Source organism: Lagopus muta, chromosome 2 (assembly GCF_023343835.1).
Source record: "Lagopus muta isolate bLagMut1 chromosome 2, bLagMut1 primary, whole genome shotgun sequence".
Lineage (NCBI taxonomy): Eukaryota > Metazoa > Chordata > Aves > Galliformes > Phasianidae > Lagopus > Lagopus muta.
This window is the reverse complement of record NC_064434.1, coordinates 89,138,597-89,156,595: the sequence shown is the minus strand read 5'-3', so window position 1 is coordinate 89,156,595 and position 17,999 is coordinate 89,138,597. Positions and strand designations below refer to the sequence as shown.

At 43.0% G+C, this 17,999-nt stretch overlaps 1 protein-coding gene across 3 annotated transcripts in view; it reads right to left on the bottom strand.

The window, feature by feature from the left end:
* The window catches only part of SMYD2 (SET and MYND domain containing 2), a 28,549-nt gene extending 12,881 nt beyond the window's left edge, over positions 1-15,668 (bottom strand). For 2 of the 3 annotated variants that reach the window (XR_007375110.1, XR_007375109.1), the window contains exons 1-5: positions 15,256-15,668; positions 12,636-12,699; positions 6,972-7,082; positions 5,383-5,443; positions 2,731-2,855 (exon numbers count right to left, since the gene is read on the bottom strand). Coding sequence is in view for 1 of the 3 variants with exons in the window: in XM_048936070.1 (XP_048792027.1) it covers positions 2,731-2,855; positions 5,383-5,443; positions 6,972-7,082; positions 12,636-12,699; positions 15,256-15,437 (543 nt within the window). In the remaining 2 variants the exon portion in view is untranslated. The remainder of the gene's footprint in view (positions 1-2,730; positions 2,856-5,382; positions 5,444-6,971; positions 7,083-12,635; positions 12,700-15,255) is intronic. The other variant, XM_048936070.1, reaches the window with a different exon arrangement.
* Positions 15,669-17,999: the final 2,331 nt, after the last annotated feature.

The window sequence follows — 17,999 nt, the reverse complement described above, 5'->3', positions numbered from 1 at the left end:
TAAAAAGCTTATTCAGATATATTTCTTATAGTTTCAAACAGGTTTTAAAACGTTCTCCTGTTTTATTCTCACTAAGCTCAAAGGAATGTTTCCAGACTTTCAACTCTGTCTGACTTAAGTGACCTAGCTGTACCTCAAACGAATACTTTATTCCATTTTTACTGCAAGTCACATACATGCCAGCCCAGAGAATCCTAGCCTCACTCACCAGCCTCTCCCCTAAAATTCTTAAAATCCTCACAGAAGTGCCAGAAAAACACTGAAAGAACTACAGTCACATAACGAAGTCCAGCTGAAGCTATAATGGGCACAAGAGCATTCAATCAAGCACAGTGTAAGTGCGTGCTCTGGAAGGGCAGGAGGCGACAACAAACACTACTGATGCCCCACAGGCTGGAATGCAGCTTGGACTGGATTTCAGAAATGCACAAATGGTTTCCAAAGCCACCCCTCAGTTATGAATTGTTCAGGATGAGTTCACAGCTAAGTGTCTTGCATCTCTGATTCACTTTCCAGTATTTTTGGTGAATTTATTTGTTCTTTATTTCTCTGTTTTAGCAAGTTAGCATCCAAAGGCTCTCTGATGAGCAATAGCCAACATATGAGCATACCTGAACCAAAACCAAAATGTAATTGCTAAATACAAAAGCAATAGAAGAGAAAGATTATATCAACAGCAAGTAAGAACATAAGGCTACAAAGGCTGACATAGAGAACAGCTTGATGGATCTGAATCACAGGAAAATATTTAAAAATATGTAGTGAGTTATCATCAATTCCCCTGCACTAAGCCAGAGACAACCCACTTCTTGAATGCATCATACCACAAATGACACACGAGGAGCAAATAGAAGGGATGAGATAGCACTGTTTTCCCAGAGGAGTGCATGACTAAAAAAGGAAACAAGGAGAGAGTAAAGAGACTTGAGCAAGAAAAGGAGACACCAAAGTTGTTCCCAATGGTGGAACAGAGAAGGTGCAAAGTAAGGCACAGGAAAGGATGGGACACCAGAACTTGAAAGAAGAGAGAAACTGAGGAGTACAATGAGATGAGACTGAGGAGGTAGAGTGATAGTCTCAACAGTTATGCTCCAGAGGGACAAAAGAGAGTAGAATGATACCTACAGCTGGGGAAGAAAGCGTTGAAGGACTAGGATGCTTTGAACAAAAATCTTTGCTCCACTCTTAAAGATAATTGTGCCTTATCTGAGGTGGAAAGGAGCTACACCAGGCCAAACCCCAAAAAGCACTGAGCAAGTAGTCTGAGGTATTCTATTGCCAAACAGCTGCCCTCAGCTACAGGGAGAAAGAACAAATGGAGAAGCAAAGTAAAAACGCAAAACCAGAGAAACTACTGAAGCAAAACAAAGGCACAGCACCATATCTTTTAGCTTTTAGCTCAGGTTAACTAATCATTAGAAAGTGTGCATCAAGTAAAGACCGACCTCTGCTTTTTCCAGAATGATGCATAATGGAGCCAAAACCTCAAAAAGTTGTATCCTGTAAAATACCCTTCTGGAACTTCCAGATGATCTCTGGAGTTTTCGATTACAAAAATACCAATGTTTACAGTTGAAGATAACTGTCTTACAATTAAGATGAATTCATTTGACACCTACAGGTGACATTAGGCATCCAGAGGGAAGATTGGATAGAATAGCAATTCATGGAGTCAAGTGCTCACAGTAGTCATCTGAAGCATTCAGGAAAGGGCATGAAAAAAAAATTATTATACAAAATAACTTTCTTTGGGGGATTCTAGCTACACTCCAGTAAAACTATACAGAAACAATGCAAGAAACTAGATGTACAGATTTCTTTAAAATATCCCTCCAACAAGTCATATTGTCAAGTCTTTAAAATAGAAAAACTTTTTACTGAAGGGAAATGCACAGTTAGGAACACCTGAATGAAGAACAGATGCCACATACGCTGAAGAATCATTCCTCTACAATGTAACAGTGCCTGTATTAAGGCAATAGTAACAGTGTCTCCTTACTGATACACTACTGGCTACATGAAGAGGGAGGTGCCATTTCAGCTTTCACTGCATCAGACATTTATTCATAGCTCAAAATCAAACTTTTTACTCAGAAGTTTAAAACTAGCTTGTTTTGAAGTACAGGAGAAAAAGAAGAAAAAAAACCATAAGGGTTCTTTCAGCATTCCATTTCTGCATTATTTCACTCATGACAACACATTTGATGTGTATGAAAATCAGGTGAGAGAAGAGAGGTGACATATTCTAGAAATGATCTAACAAGAGATCCTGCCTTGCCTTCATCTCTCCAGATGACAAAACTAATTGATTGCATTTAAAAGCCATAGGTCAGATAAAAATATCAGGCTGCTCTTTCCTATTCTCTACTGTTGAGATCCTTTGAAGGCAAGTAGCTCTCTTTGTATGTCCACCAACAGCTGCACTAATGCTTGGCCCAAGGCCTAACTTGGACAGAGTCTATTATAGGCTGTTTCCCATTTTCTTCAGTGTTTGAGAAGTACTTTGCAAAAAATCTGAAGATAAGTATCTCTCCCTCACTACTGAAATGGAGAGCGTCCAGCCACTTCTGGCCAAGGAAGTGCACCTTTGCCATCAAGCACACTCAGCTCTCCTCAAGATAAGCAAAGAGCTATCACTTCCATCACCAGTAAGATTTTGCCCCTTTCACAAAGGCTGAACTCCTCCTACAGTACCATCCACCTAAGCAGACTACATTCTAACCAACTTACTTGTGCAAAGAGAACTACAAGAGCAGCATTGTCAGGGTACTCCATGTGCTTTGAATAAAAGTGATGAAGAGCAGCAATGTCGTTCTGAATCAGCTCTCTCTTTTCATTGTCTAGTTTGTCAAGGTCTGTGGACAAAGAATACATTCCATTTCAGTAAGAGGAACACTCCTCAGTGAACTTCAGTTAGGCTTAAGTTAAACAAGCCTGGACTTAAACAGAAACCCCTCATGGAACAGCTACTCGGAAGTAGCACAAAAGCGTCTGCTCTTCCATAAAGATAATGCTTCTTCTGCCAAGGCCACGCTTATACTACAAGAACATGCAGGATTAAAAATCACTTTCTAAACATCTTTACGTCAAGTGGTAAACGGACAAAAAATTATCTTTGCTGGGAGAAAGGTTACACTGTTTAATAGGCATTTGTTAGCTCTAGCAAGCAGACAAGCCATCTCTCTAGAAGCGTATCTACTGCAGCTAACTGTCCTCAGCTGTTTAAGATGACTTTATGAGCTATCTGGTTCTGTCTGCTGTAGTACAAAATGCTTTTAGATAAAACATTTCTTCAAATATGCTTTACAGTGTGTAAGTCCCTCATACAGACCTAATCTTCATCAGTATCAACCAGTCAGATAAGGAATACTACTTATTTTTGCTCTCAAAATTATTGCTCTCAAAATACACGGTCTTTCCCAGCAGAGGCCCTGACTACTTGCAGCCATGTGTGACAGTGACTTCACAAAGTCTGATGTTAACACTGGGGCTAGTCACCATGGCTCCCTTTGCAGTTAGAGGAGCATAGCATAAGGTTGCCTGGGAAGCAACACACTTTGACCTACTGCAGGGACCAGCTTTGGCATGCAGCAGTGCCTGGAAACACCCACATCTCTGGGAGCTACAGAGCAATTCACAGAGGTGCATTTCATCTGCTGGTACATGAGGATAACAAGAGATGGCAAGAACATCAGGTGAAGTGTCCTGGCCTCACCTGCCAACTGTACTCCCCTCAGGGTTTGCTCAGAGATGTACCCTCAGGGCCTTGACAAGTAGTAGGAGAAGCTGTGGCCCACAGGACCTTCAGGTGCTTGATCCACGCAAACTGAGCTGGATCACCGACACTATACTCTTGATTCTTTCCCTCCCTTAAGCCCTTTCAGTCTTCAGGAGCAGAATTCTGCAAAGTTTTTCCTAATCCTCTTTCTCACTGTAGCAATGCCATCTGCTCTTTCCTGTTCTAAGAGAGTGACAGCAACTCATCAGTTTCCCCTCTACAAAATCACAGTAGAGAAAAACATTCTGAAAAAGAATGCACAACAATGGAATAAGCATTTGTCAGAGCAGATGTGAGTGACAGGAGACTCACAAAAACATTGGGAGAAATGAAATGCAATAATTTGATGATAATTAGGACAAGCCAGAAATAGATTTTCAACTTTGAGCTAGAATTCAGGTGCCTTTTCCTCTCCTGTGTAAGTTGTTACAAAGAGCAAGGCTACCGGTGAGCACGATGAAGGTGTGGTAAGAGGAGAATCAACAAGGCAGAAATAGTAGGAGAGAATCTTACTACCAAAGAAGAAACAAAATAAGGGCTCCTAGAGGATCAGGGAGACATTGCAACTGGAAAAAAAAACCCAAAACACATCTGCCTTTCAGCTCCCAAAGTAATACATTGTTGAAAACACATTGCAAATAGAAGAATATACAGAAATTATTTCAGCACTTATCTGTCTTCCCTGACCTCAAACTTATAACCTATCTTCAAAAATTAGCCTTGCCTTACAAAAGGTCAAATGTTGGCATTTTTCCCCTTTACTTCTCCAGTTGTCCAAAGACCTGTGATAGCTTTCATCCAGGAAGTAAATTAAATCCTAATTCTGATGGTTTTGGTTACCTTGCTACCTCAACTTCTAGCACTGGCTGCATTTATTCAGCATTTTATAAAGGGTTTTGGAAACTTCAGTTTCCAATCAGTGAGAAATGTGAATATATAAACCTATTGTCTCCTTGTATATTGCCTCCAGCACCAAGAAAGAGAAATGACAGACCAGTGGAAATGCCAGGACAGATATTAGTCCCCTAGTTGCTCAATTTCTAACTCTGCCTCACAGGATGTAAAGAGTAGCCTTGCAGTTAAACGCAAGCCATTGCCTCATATCCTTCCTCGGATTATTTTGGAGCATTTAGGACATGGAATTTCAACACAATCACATATAACATGTCAGATTTGACTGGCAGTGACAGATAGTGAAGCACAGTCCAGAGGGTTCTGCAATTAGCCCCTTAGTCACTGTCACCATCAAGCAACTATGCTGTCTCTGATTTTATGCCTCTGGTAACGAATACCAGCTATTTTAATTTTACAACATTACAATTCTCAAAAGACAGCAGAGTACCAGAAAAGCCATGAGATGGATGTATGCTACATCATTAATTCTGTCTAGGTTTTCACCCTTGTTTCACAACCCTATAAGCAACCAGGAAAAAAGAAAAAAAAAAAAGAAATAATAGCACTAGACTTTCAAAATGCTAGGTACCACAGCTTTCTCTCTTTATTCCTTATTCAAAAAGAAAAAAACAAAAAGACACTCCAAAAAGTGTTGATGGAGGGGAGCAAGGTGTAAAGCAAACACAAACAACTCCCCTGTTTTTACTTACGTGATTCAAATTCTTTCACAGCAAGCAGCTTCTCTGACTGTGTTCTCTCAGGGTAAATTTTCTAGCAATAAGGGGGGAAAAGAGAAACAAGAAGAAAATATTTTAGTGTTTAAAAGTAGGCTGTTTTGTTTATGCTGTTATAAGCTGAGGACTCTCACCTGTAAATCAAATAAAAGCATGCATATGAAATTTATAAAAGTCAAACAGCAATGAGTTAAATTGACTGCGCTTAGTTAAACCATAGAAATATTTTCTCTGCATCAAATTAGGCAACCAAACATTAACTTTTATCAAATTTATATACATAAACTGAACGGTATTTTAAATATGTCATTTGCTTTGTTCTAGACACCCAGAAAGCTGCTAACAATAGCAAGCAGGCAGGAGCCGGGCTCCGCTTTGAGGAAAGTGAATAAACTGACTGTTGACAGAGTTCAAAAGCAATGCTCCATTGTTGGCCTAAGGCCACTTCTTTGTAATCTTGGCCATTAAATATGGCTTTGCAGGTGGCCCAGCAGCTGAGGTTCAGGGACCATGGTTTGCATATTTAGCTTTTATATGACATGGAGGGTTCTCCCCCCTCCTCGTAAGCAATAAAAGCACAAATTTATTCCAATGACTTTTTGTCATTAAACATCCGAATTTGTTTGTGGATCAGCACCAAGCCGTACTTTAATTAAGTCACACACATACATTCACACACACAGCAACTATAGCAGCTACCTTCCCAGCGGGCCACTAAAATCCTCACTCCATACGGTATCCAGGTTGCCCTTGCCACATAAGCAGACCTCAATCACACAAATATGCTTAAAAGAGGATTTGTTTTTGCAGAGAGTTTAGAGCTCTGCAAAGAGACACAGCGTAATAACCTTTCCTGTCTCTGTTAGCATGTGTGTTGCCCTCAGTTTCCATATGGTAAGGAACACTGAAACGTGGTTGACATTGCAATCTTACGTCCTCACTACTGACATTCCTTCTCACCAAAGATCAAGGTTCTTTCAATCTGTTTTTCACCAGCTAACTCCAGTAATCGTAAACACCAATATGTGAGTACCCCAGAGGTGTTCTTGACTCTGGGCAGTGCTACACAGTTATAAGCTGAAAAAAACAGTACAGCAGGCAACTAGAAGCATCCCTCAGAATTTAACCGTACACATAAGGTCTCATTCTCTTTTCTCTAACAATAGCATAGGCATGGTGCTAGCCCACACGTGTAACGAGTTCAAATCTACCAGAACAGACTCTGAAACACTGCATACATTGTCAGTCTTATTGGTAAACTTCTCCAGACTCCATTCAACACTACCTGGGCCACAAGATACAGCTAGACAGCTTAAAGACTCACTATAATTTTACTGTCTTCCCCTAAGTCTTCAGCTAGACTACCACGATGCTGCTGACGCTACTACAGAGGTTTGATGATCCATTCATTCAGCTGTTCACACATTGCATTACACCCATCTGTTCACAGGAAGCCAGAATGCTTGTGCTTTGCTAGGACAGTTACTGCAGGTCAATTCTCACTTTCCTGTCCTCCCTGGCACACAGCATAGGAACATACCTCCCAAGTCCAGTTTTCTGCTCACCTGTTTGGCAAGGATCCTTGCCGTTAGCCTCACTGTCTCCGAGGGATTCCAGCTCTGCCCAAAAGCACACATGGCGGAACATTCTAGCTTATGCATTGGCCAGTCTTCCTTCTGCAAATGTAGAAAAATATTTTTAAAAATTAGCCGTGAAGATAAACTGATGAAAATGAGGATACAACAAGTCCAGGCAGACCCTAGAGGTCAAGTGAAATGTGTTTCCTTTAAAAAAATAAGATGACGCTCACTAATTCTGAACAAAAGCTTGAGTCACATTGGAGGGCTGCAGCTATCCTGCTTTTTTAAAACAAATTCACAAGGGATAAGTTAAGGTCAGAACATCTTCATTTATTCAATGGAAAAAAAAAAAAAAAGAACTAAATGGTGAAGAAGCAAACAGACAACATGATTTATAAACCACCAGTTCTTATTGTTCAGATGAAGCACGTGAGGACAGAGTAGGTCTAAGCTTGATGGCTTTATTGGGTTCATTTCCATTTAATACCTTGGCCCCTCATTATGACATGACCCTGGTGTAATCAGGAGTAATGTCTGAAGTCAATGGATTCACAATCACCAAGAATGACTATATGTAAGGTCAGAACCAGGCTTGCTGAAGAGAATCATCAGATTTTTTCCTTATTTGTTGTGGGATAAGACTACAGCTAGGCAACAAAAACACACTAATAAAGACAAATACATCTCAGAACATACATCATACTCCTAGTTCAGCATACAATGAAACCAGGGAGGGATGGCACAAGCTACTGGCTTTTTGCAGTCTACAGGCTTCTCCAAACCAACAGAAACTTTCAAAGATTAGCACAGAATCAAATTAATGCTGTGCAATGGCATACAGAGCCTGGCATGGGCTGTTCCCAAACTACATCACACTTCATTTCTTTCATCAGGTATGGAAATATTCTTCCATATTCATGCAGTGCACAATTATTTATTTACGTATCTCCCCCCCAGACACATGTATAGTGCATTAGAACAGTCTTGTAGTCCTCTGCTTGCATAGGGAGCACCCATTTTTCGTTTCAGACCAGATTTAAACTAGTGGAAAACTGAAGAAAGCTGAAGAAAGAAACCACAACAAACATATAATTGACTGAAAATGAAAACTTTAAAAGCTTCTTGCAGCCTCCAGTAAACTTGTAATGTCCCTTCACTGTGACTTGCACAGTGACAGATACGTCGTGTTAGCTCACTTAGTCATTCAGAAAAAATAAAAAATATAAACAAACAATAACCTATCAGAGAGGCTGAGCAGCAGAAGAAAGACTGGATTTCACTCAGCTGCCTAAACACAGATATTAAGAGCTGTTTGAGGCATCCTAGGTTATCTAAAACACTCACGTGCAAGCAGCAGAACTACAGAAAGATTAATTTATTAGGGGAAGTAATAGCCAGAAGCCACTTACGATAACCTAAAAAGTGCAGAGCAGTGCATCCTGCCTTGGCTGTCCCACTTGCATAAAGTTTATGCAGATCAGAACAAAAGCTGATACCTCTAATTCCAGAGTTGGTCCACCAAAACATTCTTCTACTGAAATGTGTAATTTAATTGCCCTGAATGTGTGGAGCTTTTGGAATTCATTGTATTAGGACAAGTAGGTGAATGCCTGCCCTAGCCTCATGTAGGACTTCAAGCCATACGACACTGCAAGATGATTCAACCCCTCACAAGGTCAGCTTCAATGTCCTTCATATCTCAATATATTCCCCACCTCAAAAAAAGAAACAAACCAATAACAGCATGCAAGCTCCCTGAAATAAGCTCAAGTGTGGCTGTTCTAAGAGGACATGGCCATACAGACCAGGCAAACTAAAATAGGATATTACACTGTAATCATGTCATGTGAAATTATGCTCTCAACTGTCCTACAGCTGTCACACTATGAAGTGCATCCCCCGTAGAGGCTTATTTCCTATGTGTGCCCCAAGACCTCTCTCTGGAAAATTCCTGATACCCAGTGGATTCCTAAACAAAGACCAATACCATAAAGATGTACAAAGGTGGGACCTCATTTCACTTCCATTCTTTTCTTGCATATTCATGCTTCAGACTTGCTTCTGGGGTGCAATAAGCAAAGAAAACAGAGCCTAGAGTTTTGTATGACAGCTTTCATACACCAGGGTAAATAAACAAGAGATTACCTGAAAAAACAAAAATCAAATGCAAAATCACATGCATGTCTCAAAGCAGTGTTTTTAAAAGTCCGTTTGCTCTCTTTATTCTTTACACACTGCTAATTAAAATCTTTCCCCAGGCAGAATCACACTGGGTTATATGAACTAGTAAGGAGGTTAAAGGGACAAGATATGGCTGAATAGTGTGAAATGAGATAAAAGCCTGAAATGCTACAAGGAGAGAGAGCACTGATGACTGAGTAATATCTGGGATGGAAACACTGGGACAGCAGTTTCCCCTGCGATCTCAGCAGGACTGTGTTTTGCATTCTTCTCCATGCTTTTTTTCTAAGCAGTTTGAATTATAACAGGTAGCATTGTTCTAGCTGAATCCCTGATGTTACATTAATAATATTTTCTTCCTATTTTCCATACATTCACAGTACTTTTCCCTTCATTTAGGAGTGTGTGACAACATTTTTGGAACGGAAGTCCTTTAAAGCTCGTGCTTTTCACATCAAAGCATGGAAATGGTCTTCTCCATCAAGTCCTTCAAAGCAGTTTCACTGTCCAGGACACTGACATATAGCTCAGCATTAAAAATAAATAAATACACCTCATACCCAGAATAAGACTCAAACCCAGAAAAGCATCCTGGCACTTGGAATCATAGAATCATTAATGCTGGAAAAGACCACTAAGATCAACTCCAACCACAACTCCACCACCACCATGCCCACTAACCATGTCCAAACTTCCTTTCTTCCAAACACAGGATTTCTCTGCAGGATGTAAACTTTGTTATATTTCATTTGGTCAAAACAAAACACAAACAGTAGACAGAAATGCTTGACAAACCATCAGAAGAGAAAAGCCCACTTCTTCGGACCCAGTTATGCTCAAATATTATTCAAGTCCCTAACTGAACTTCAGTGAAGCATCTTCTGATGCCTGCATTATCCAGTAAAGTTCTCAGACACAGCCCTTCATCAAGCAGCAAAAGCAGGAACTTCACACATCCTTCACTACTACAGTTCACTGAATGCTGAGCCAGAGAGGGTATTGGACTTCCACGGGATAATGTTCAAATGTTGACAAGAGACATTTATCAAAGAGATAACACAGAAAGTTCTTGGGTAGGGAAATGGACTCTTTCCAAAGGCTTAAACAGGGTCTTCTAGCATCAGATTCTTCTTGCACAGAACTGTTACAGCAAGAATTTCCTATTTCTTCCACAGTTTAGAAGCAAAGCAGATTGGAAAATTTCTGCACGGTCCCATTTAAAGCACATCTGCTTGATGCTAACTCCAGATCTACAACTAAAAATATGTTTCCCTTATTCTAGAAATACCAACTACAACACTTTTTAGCATGACATGTCAAGAATAACCCCTAAATATTTTGCATAAAGTATATTTCAAATATGGAAAGTCCTGACAAAAACATCTCTTTCTGCACTTTGGCTAGCTGATCTCCACTCTGTCTGGGATAAATAATAGCTCTGTGTAGCAACAGAGAGAGGAGCTCTAGTAGCTGGTTCAAGTTCACCGGTTCCACAGTTGCACCCACATAACCCCCTTAAAATATTTCCCTTTAGAGTGTTTCAGCAGCTAATTTCTGAAGAGAAAAGATAAGCACAGGTCTCCTGCTGTTTGACTAAAATTATTATAATTTAAGAAGTCAAGACCTGAACAGCTGCAGATGGGGTCTGAAAGCCACTACTATAATAACAGGCCTGTGCTTCGAGTAGCCAACAGCGAAGAGCAGAATTGGTACGAATCAGCTGCAACTCTCAAACCCTTTTAAAAGGGAAACTGGATCAGGGGCTGGAAAGGAAAGCAAGACCAAATAAATCGACAGACACGTACGGCAACTGCAGCAGGCCCAGTGTGAGAACATATGAAGTGAGGCCTAAAAAAATCAGCCTCTACAGCACTGCAAAACTTTGTCTGCCACTCACACCTCAGCACTACATTTCAATGCTGGACATCACTAGATGTCTTTGTATCTGGAGCATCATAATATACACCAACAGACAGAAAAGCTTTTAATTCATTAACTTATCAGACAGACTTCAGCTGAGCATCTTGACCTGTAGTTTTAAGGATGGCCAGTTTCAGTTCAGTTTTATCTCCCTGGAAGATGTTCTACTATAAAAATAGTTTTCTGACCACAAAGAAAAAGAAAGGTAAGAAAGCAAAACATGGACAAGACTATACAGGGGGGAGAGAGGAAAGAAGCCTCTTTGTTCTTACTGTGTAAACTTATCAGCAAAAGCTGCTGAGGGAAGGACTGAAGGAGGGGCTTGGAGGTAAAAGCGAAGGACTGCAGGCCAGCAGAACTAAGTCCTACTACTTCCACCCACCCTGGTTATCAACTTGCTGTTTTTCCTGGCACAAACTGGGAGATTTCCAACTTCAGTAAGCCTTGCAATGACAGTTATATGCTATATAAACCATTGTGAGCTTCATAAAGAAAGACAAGAAACTTAGAATCTCAGATAGAAAGTGCTGATCAACCAACAAATTGCTTTGTTCAGGTATTTCCTTTCCTCACATAGTTAAGGGCTTATTAAGAAATAATGACATGTGGAAGCACTTCTTCCAAATAAGCATTTCTCATGAATGAATCCTGGGTTTTCACAACACTGTCATTAAAACTCTTTCAGACTTCTCTCAAGAGCTTTAAAGATGCTTATATGGCATTTTATTTCTTCCCAGTGCAACTGCTATCAGTGTCTCAATATTCTCTGTACTGAAAATATCATTGAAAAATTAAATCTTCTAAGCATTTTGAGTCCAACTGCCAAGCCAAAAAGCCATGCAATTCACCCACAATTCTCCATGATGTTGCAGGAAAGCTGAAAGCCAGTGGAAGCAGCAGAAGAGCTAGAGGAGGATAGGCTAAAGTTTGCCTCTAGCCCAGTAGAAGAATAAGATGCATGCTTGAAATAAAAGCACCTTAGATACTAGATTTGGGATTTTTAAATTTTTTTTTTTTTAAAGATGCCTATTGCAATATTGAGATGAAAACTGTAATTAAAACTGCATGCAAATGTTTTGGATGCCTTCATACTGCTCTACTTTGTTGTAGATTTGTTTATATTCTATTCTAGGAGGCTTTAAAAGAACAATAGTATATGAAGAAAAAAAAAAGCAAGAAAAGCACTTAAAATAGTTTTTTAATTATTTAACTTTTTCCTTAGACACAAACTCTTCTAACAGTTTAGTGAGATAATGTCAATTTATCTGGTTTGTGCTCTAAAAAAGAAGTAATACAGACATAATTAGTGGGCTGACAGGCAGCTCTAATCAAAGTCTCAGTGGTACCAAGCCCTGGAGCTACCGATCTTGAAAGACTTGTGCAGACCATGTCCAAATCCTGTAATTGTTCAATGCATGATTTCATGGTCAGCATCTGCAGGATGCTGAAATTGACTGGGCTACCATTAACCACAGTTAAAATTAGAGGCTATCAATGACAAGCAATAAATGGATGTGAGCATCCCCCACACATACTGTATTACCGTACCTGACATTCCACATTGCAGTAAAAGGCCTGCTTACATCTTCCACACTTGGACAGTCCTTCTTTCCTTTAAAAGAAAACAGGCAGTTATTCTATTCTATAAAGCTCAACGCAATACAAATATATCCTTTATCACTAATAGGTATGAATCTCTTAAGGGGGGCTAATCTAGTAACCCTACAGCTCATCTGAGAAGAGCATTGCACAGCATTTCATGTTTCCTCAGAACACTGTAAGTACAGCTTGAACCCCGACTTCAGATGGCAGATGCTATTCTGATTTGTTTAGAGTTTGAAAAGGAAGTTTTTCTTAACAACCGTTATTATGCAAAAGCACTCTGTTGTCCTAAATTACAGGGTTTGGGAATGTTTTATTCTATGCTGCTTGACAGACAATTTCATTTTTTGGCACTACAAGCTGCATGCTGATTGCTAACTTCTCCTTGCTTTCAGAACTTCCCCGTTGCTCTATATACCTGCTCACCATTCCTAGCCTTTTGCTTCTGCTCTTCCAGTTCCATTGCTTCTCTGTCTGCTTCAGTAAACGTGATCATTGTTTTGTGAGTAATCATCTCCCAACACCAAATTACTAAATACTCTTCCACCTCCTGTCACCACACAGCCTCTTTCTGTCCTGCTGTCCAGCATCTGCTGGATAGCTGTGTATCCTAAGCTTACCTAAGGCTTGCACTCTCTGTTTAATCTGTATATATCCCAACAGAGGGATCTGACAAAATGAAGATCCTTTTCTGCTTCAAGGTGCGTGTGTTGTAGCAGGTCCTATCACCAAAACAGCATATGTTACTCAACATGACATTTTGGTGACAGCAATAGGGATCCCTCGGTGGTACCAAATGCTTTAAAACACCTACACACTTTCCCCAGTACAAGTTGCAACAAAATTTGTCTAAAAGTGTGGTAATAATTATAAGATGTACACTGGAGTAAACCAAGAGTGACTGTCTGCACAGAATACAACAATGAGGGGCATTTTGCAGAGGTCTCTGGCACTGGGGGTCCATAAGGCCTTGAGAGTGTCAACATCCCCTGATCGCTCTTGCAAAGCTGACGGTGAAACACGAGTGTGTCAGGCTACCAACAGCATTCTGCTTGCTGACAGCATGCCCCTTGAGTACAGCTGCATATTTAAAGTAACAAATATCATCAGATGCAAATGTGTCTTTCTAGTCTCATTTTTACGATGGCACGCCTAAGTTTCTCTTACTAAGACTTTACCCACAACCTTCCAAACACTGCAGTTTAAGCAAATATAGTTGCAAATCAAGCCCTTTTTTGTAGTATGTACTAGTTTTGTTTCTAGTTCAGTGTTGCTGAAATGGGGAGCACATACAAAATGTTTTCTGAGAAATGGCAGATCCAGGTACTTCAGTGAGATTTTTTCCCTTCTAGCAAAACCCCATCACTCTGGTGTGAAATAGCTTTTGGTCTCCTGCATGGTAACTACTATGGCACATTCAGTGTATTTCCCTCGATCACTGTGCAGCCCTAGAACTCCATAGCAGAAGGCAGCATGGAGAAAAAGCAGCATTTAAATAGGCTGATCCCGCCGACTGTTATAAGTTATTCTATGAGAGAGACCCAAATATTTTTAGGTCACTATTATCACTACAATATTACTTGATGACAACAGAGAATGGAAAGTATCCCAGGGAGGCTGTGGAGTCTCCTTCTCTGGAGATATACAAGACCCGCCTGGATGCCTTCCTGTGTAACCTACTCTGGGGAGCTTGCTTTGGCAAGGGAGTTGAACTGGATGATCTCCAGATGCCCCTCCCAACCCCTATGATTCTGTGATCCCATACAGAGAGAAATCTGGGTGTGATAGACAGATTCTTCAACAGAAGGCAATTTATGGTTATGCACAAGAAGAAAAACAAACAAACAAAAAAAAAAACCACACACAAAACTCCAGGGATGATAACTTTCTAATAATAACTCTAAAGTGCCTCAGCAGCCTCGCAGAGAGGCAGGAGGGCGGCTGGCACACAACAGGGGGGCTGGACTCGACGATCAGCACAGGTCCCTTCCAGCTCCTACGATTCTGTGATTCTGCAACTGCCAGAGCGATGAGCTGTGGGATGCCAGGCACGAGGCCTGCGGTCAGGGCGTGCCGCTCTGGAAGCGCCCTGCGGAAGGAGCCCTGCTCGCGCTGCCTGCCCTCAGCCTTCCTCACAACACAGGAAGACCGAGGCTTTGGTTGAAGAAGTAGTATCCAGACAGGCCGTGTGCACCACGGAAATGCAACGTAGTTGTCTGGCAACCACGGGCCCTTCCTCCCCTGTCACAACCTCATGAAAAGGGGTGAATACTTCAGCGCTACAAACCGACACGGATGCAATTAAACCTCTCGCAAGAAGTCGCGCGCGCATTTAAGCGACTGCAAAAACAGCCGAACCTTTTTCCCCCTCAATTTCCCGGGCTCTCAAGCGAGGGAACCCAATTCCACGCCGCAACCTCCCCGCAGCCGACGAACGCACGGTGCGGGCAGCTTTCCCGACTCAGCGCTGCCCGCAGGGCTCCTCCCGCAGCCGCCACTCGCGGGGCCCGCACCCGCAGAACCCCTGCTCCCAGACCCCGCTCCCCGGCCCGGCCCGCAGCCCCACCTGGCGAAGCAGCCGTCGCAGTGGCCGCCGCGCTCGCTGACGGTCAGCACGGCGGTGTAGGCCGGGCAGCTGAAGAGCAGCTCTCCCACGGCGTAGCGCCTCAGAGCCCGCAGGCCCCGGCCCTTGCCGGGACTGGCGAACCTCTCCAGGCCGCCGGGCTGCGGCGCCGCCTCCGAGCGCATCCCTCTGCAGGCGAAGGGGCAACGCCGGCGGGGCCCCGGGTTCGCCGGCGGGGCTCGGCCCACCTAACACCGGCAGCGGGCGCCAGGGGAGCGCCTCCTCCGGCCGGCGGGGGATTGGCGCCGGGAGGGGCACCCGGGAAGCCGCCCTCGCGCTGCGGAGGAGCGGCCGGGCTGGGCGCTGGGAGAGCCGGCCCGGAGCTCCGCTGCGTGCTGGCGGCGGGAAGGGGGTCACGTCCACTCGCGCGCGCAGTGGAAGCGCTCGACCGCGCGAGCGGGGAGCGCCCGTGAGAAATGGGTAACGCAGCCCCTATCTAGAGCGACAGCGGGACTGCGAAAGGCACAAAGGCACAGCCTGCAGACACAAAGCCAAGGGAAGCTGCCGCTCATTTCGCAGAAGGCTTCTTCCTAAGTAGGGCGCTAAGGTGCTGTCTGCGTTCCATCCTGCGCCCATCCTGGTTGGGAAATGGCAGAGGGGCTGGTGGTGTGAGGTAGCAAGGCCACCTGGTCGGACGGGCAGAAGGTCAACGGCCAGAGGTGTGGCCTCAGAGTCGTGTTGGGGCCTTGGCCTGTCCAGCACTGTCACCTGTGGTTTGTGGCACCCAGGTTAGGTTATGTTCTGGAGGCTGGACAGCTGGCCGTCACCTCTGAAGGCTTTAGGGTAATTTCCTGTGGTATGAGCAAAAAAATCCCACAGAACTGATGGAAAACTGTTATAATCAGGCACATAAAGTGTTAGGATTCTCTCAATAACGAAGAAATCAAGCAGCAAGTAAAAGTTCCTGTTGCTGTCCTACAGTCTGAATATTACATCGACAACCATGTTGAAATTATAACAAAGCTTCTAACAGTAAACAAAGAAAAATAATAATAATAAAAACAACCTCTAAATTTATTCAAAAAAATTACTGTTTTAGAATTATAAAGACTAAGCCTATTATTAAAATTATTAAAAAACAGCGGGACAAGAAACAGTCTGTACTAATGCAGTATTGTAGTGCTGTCTACAGCTCTCCTATGAAGACAGTTCTGAGGGATAGCCTCATTGTCGCCTTCCAGTACTTAAAGGGAGCTTAAAACTAGGAGAGAAATCAACTTTCTACATGGATAGATAAGTAATAGGACAGGGATGAAGATGAGATGATTTTGGACCTGCTCCGAAAGCTGGACACTCACAGATGGATTGCACCCTAGAGAGCTGAGGGAGTTGGTGGATGTGGTTGCCAAGCCACTTTCCATCATCCTTCAACAGTCATGGCTAACCGGAGATGTCTTGTTGGACTGGAGACTGGCAAATGTGACACTTATCTTCAGAAAGGGACAGAAAGGTGATCCTGGTAGCTACAGACCTATCAGTCTCACCTCAGTGCCGGGGAAGGCCACGGAGAAGATATTCTCAGGAGCCATCATGGATCAATTAAAGGTAAACCAGGGGATCAATTTATGTAAACCAGGGGATCAGGCCCTGTAAGCATGGGTTGGTTTATGATCTTGTTTGACAAACCTGATTTCATTCTGTGACAAGGTGACCTGCTTAGTGGGCTTATGGGCTACACCCTCGGGTGCTGAGGGAGCTGGCGGGGGTGATTGCTGAGCCGCTCTCGGCCATCTATCAGCACACCTAGTTAACTGGAGAGGTCCCAGAGAATTGGAGGCTTGCTGATGTGACTCCCATCTTCAAGAAGGGCCATAATGAGGATCCGGGGAACTATAGGCCAGTTAGCCTGACCTTGGTACCAGGGAAAGTAATGGAGCAAATGATTTCGGGTGAGATCACACGGCACATGCAAGGTGTCCAGGGGATCAGGCCCAGCCAGCACAGGTTCATGAAAGCAGGTCGTGCTTGACCAACCTCATCTCCTTCTATGACTGGGTGACCAGACTGGTAGATGAGGGAAAGGCTGTTGATGTAGTCTATCTAGACTTCAGCAAAACCTTTGACACGGTCTCTCACAGGCTTCTTCTGGGGAAACTGGCTGCCTGTGGCCTGGACCGGGGAAATTGCTGCAAGTTGTACCAGAGGAGGTTTAGGTTAGACATGAGGAAAAACATTTTCTCTCAGAGAGTGGTCAGGCACTGGAATGGTTGCCCAGGAGGATGGAGTCGCTGTCCCTGGCAGTGTTCAAGAGGAGCTGCGAGATATGGTTTAGTAGCTTGTGGTAGCAGTGGTAATGAGAAGATGGTGGGACTAGATGATCTTATAGGTCGGTTCCAACCTCATGATTCTATGATTCTATGATTCTATGAATGAAGGTAAGGCTGTTGATGTGGTATACCTGGACTGCAGTAAAGCCTTTGACACTGTCCCCCACATTCTCATGGAGAAGCTGGCTGCCCATGGTTTGGATGGGTGTGGATGGGCTCTGCTGGGTGAAACACTGACTGGATGGTTGGGCCCAAAGAGTTGTGGTCAATCGAGTTAAATCCAGTTGGCAGCTGGTCACAAGTGGTGTCTCCCAGGGCTCGGTACTGGGGCCACTTCTATTTAAAATTTTTATTAACAATCTTGATGAGGGGACTGAGTGCACCCTCAAGTTTGCCGATTACATCAAGTTGGGAGGGAGT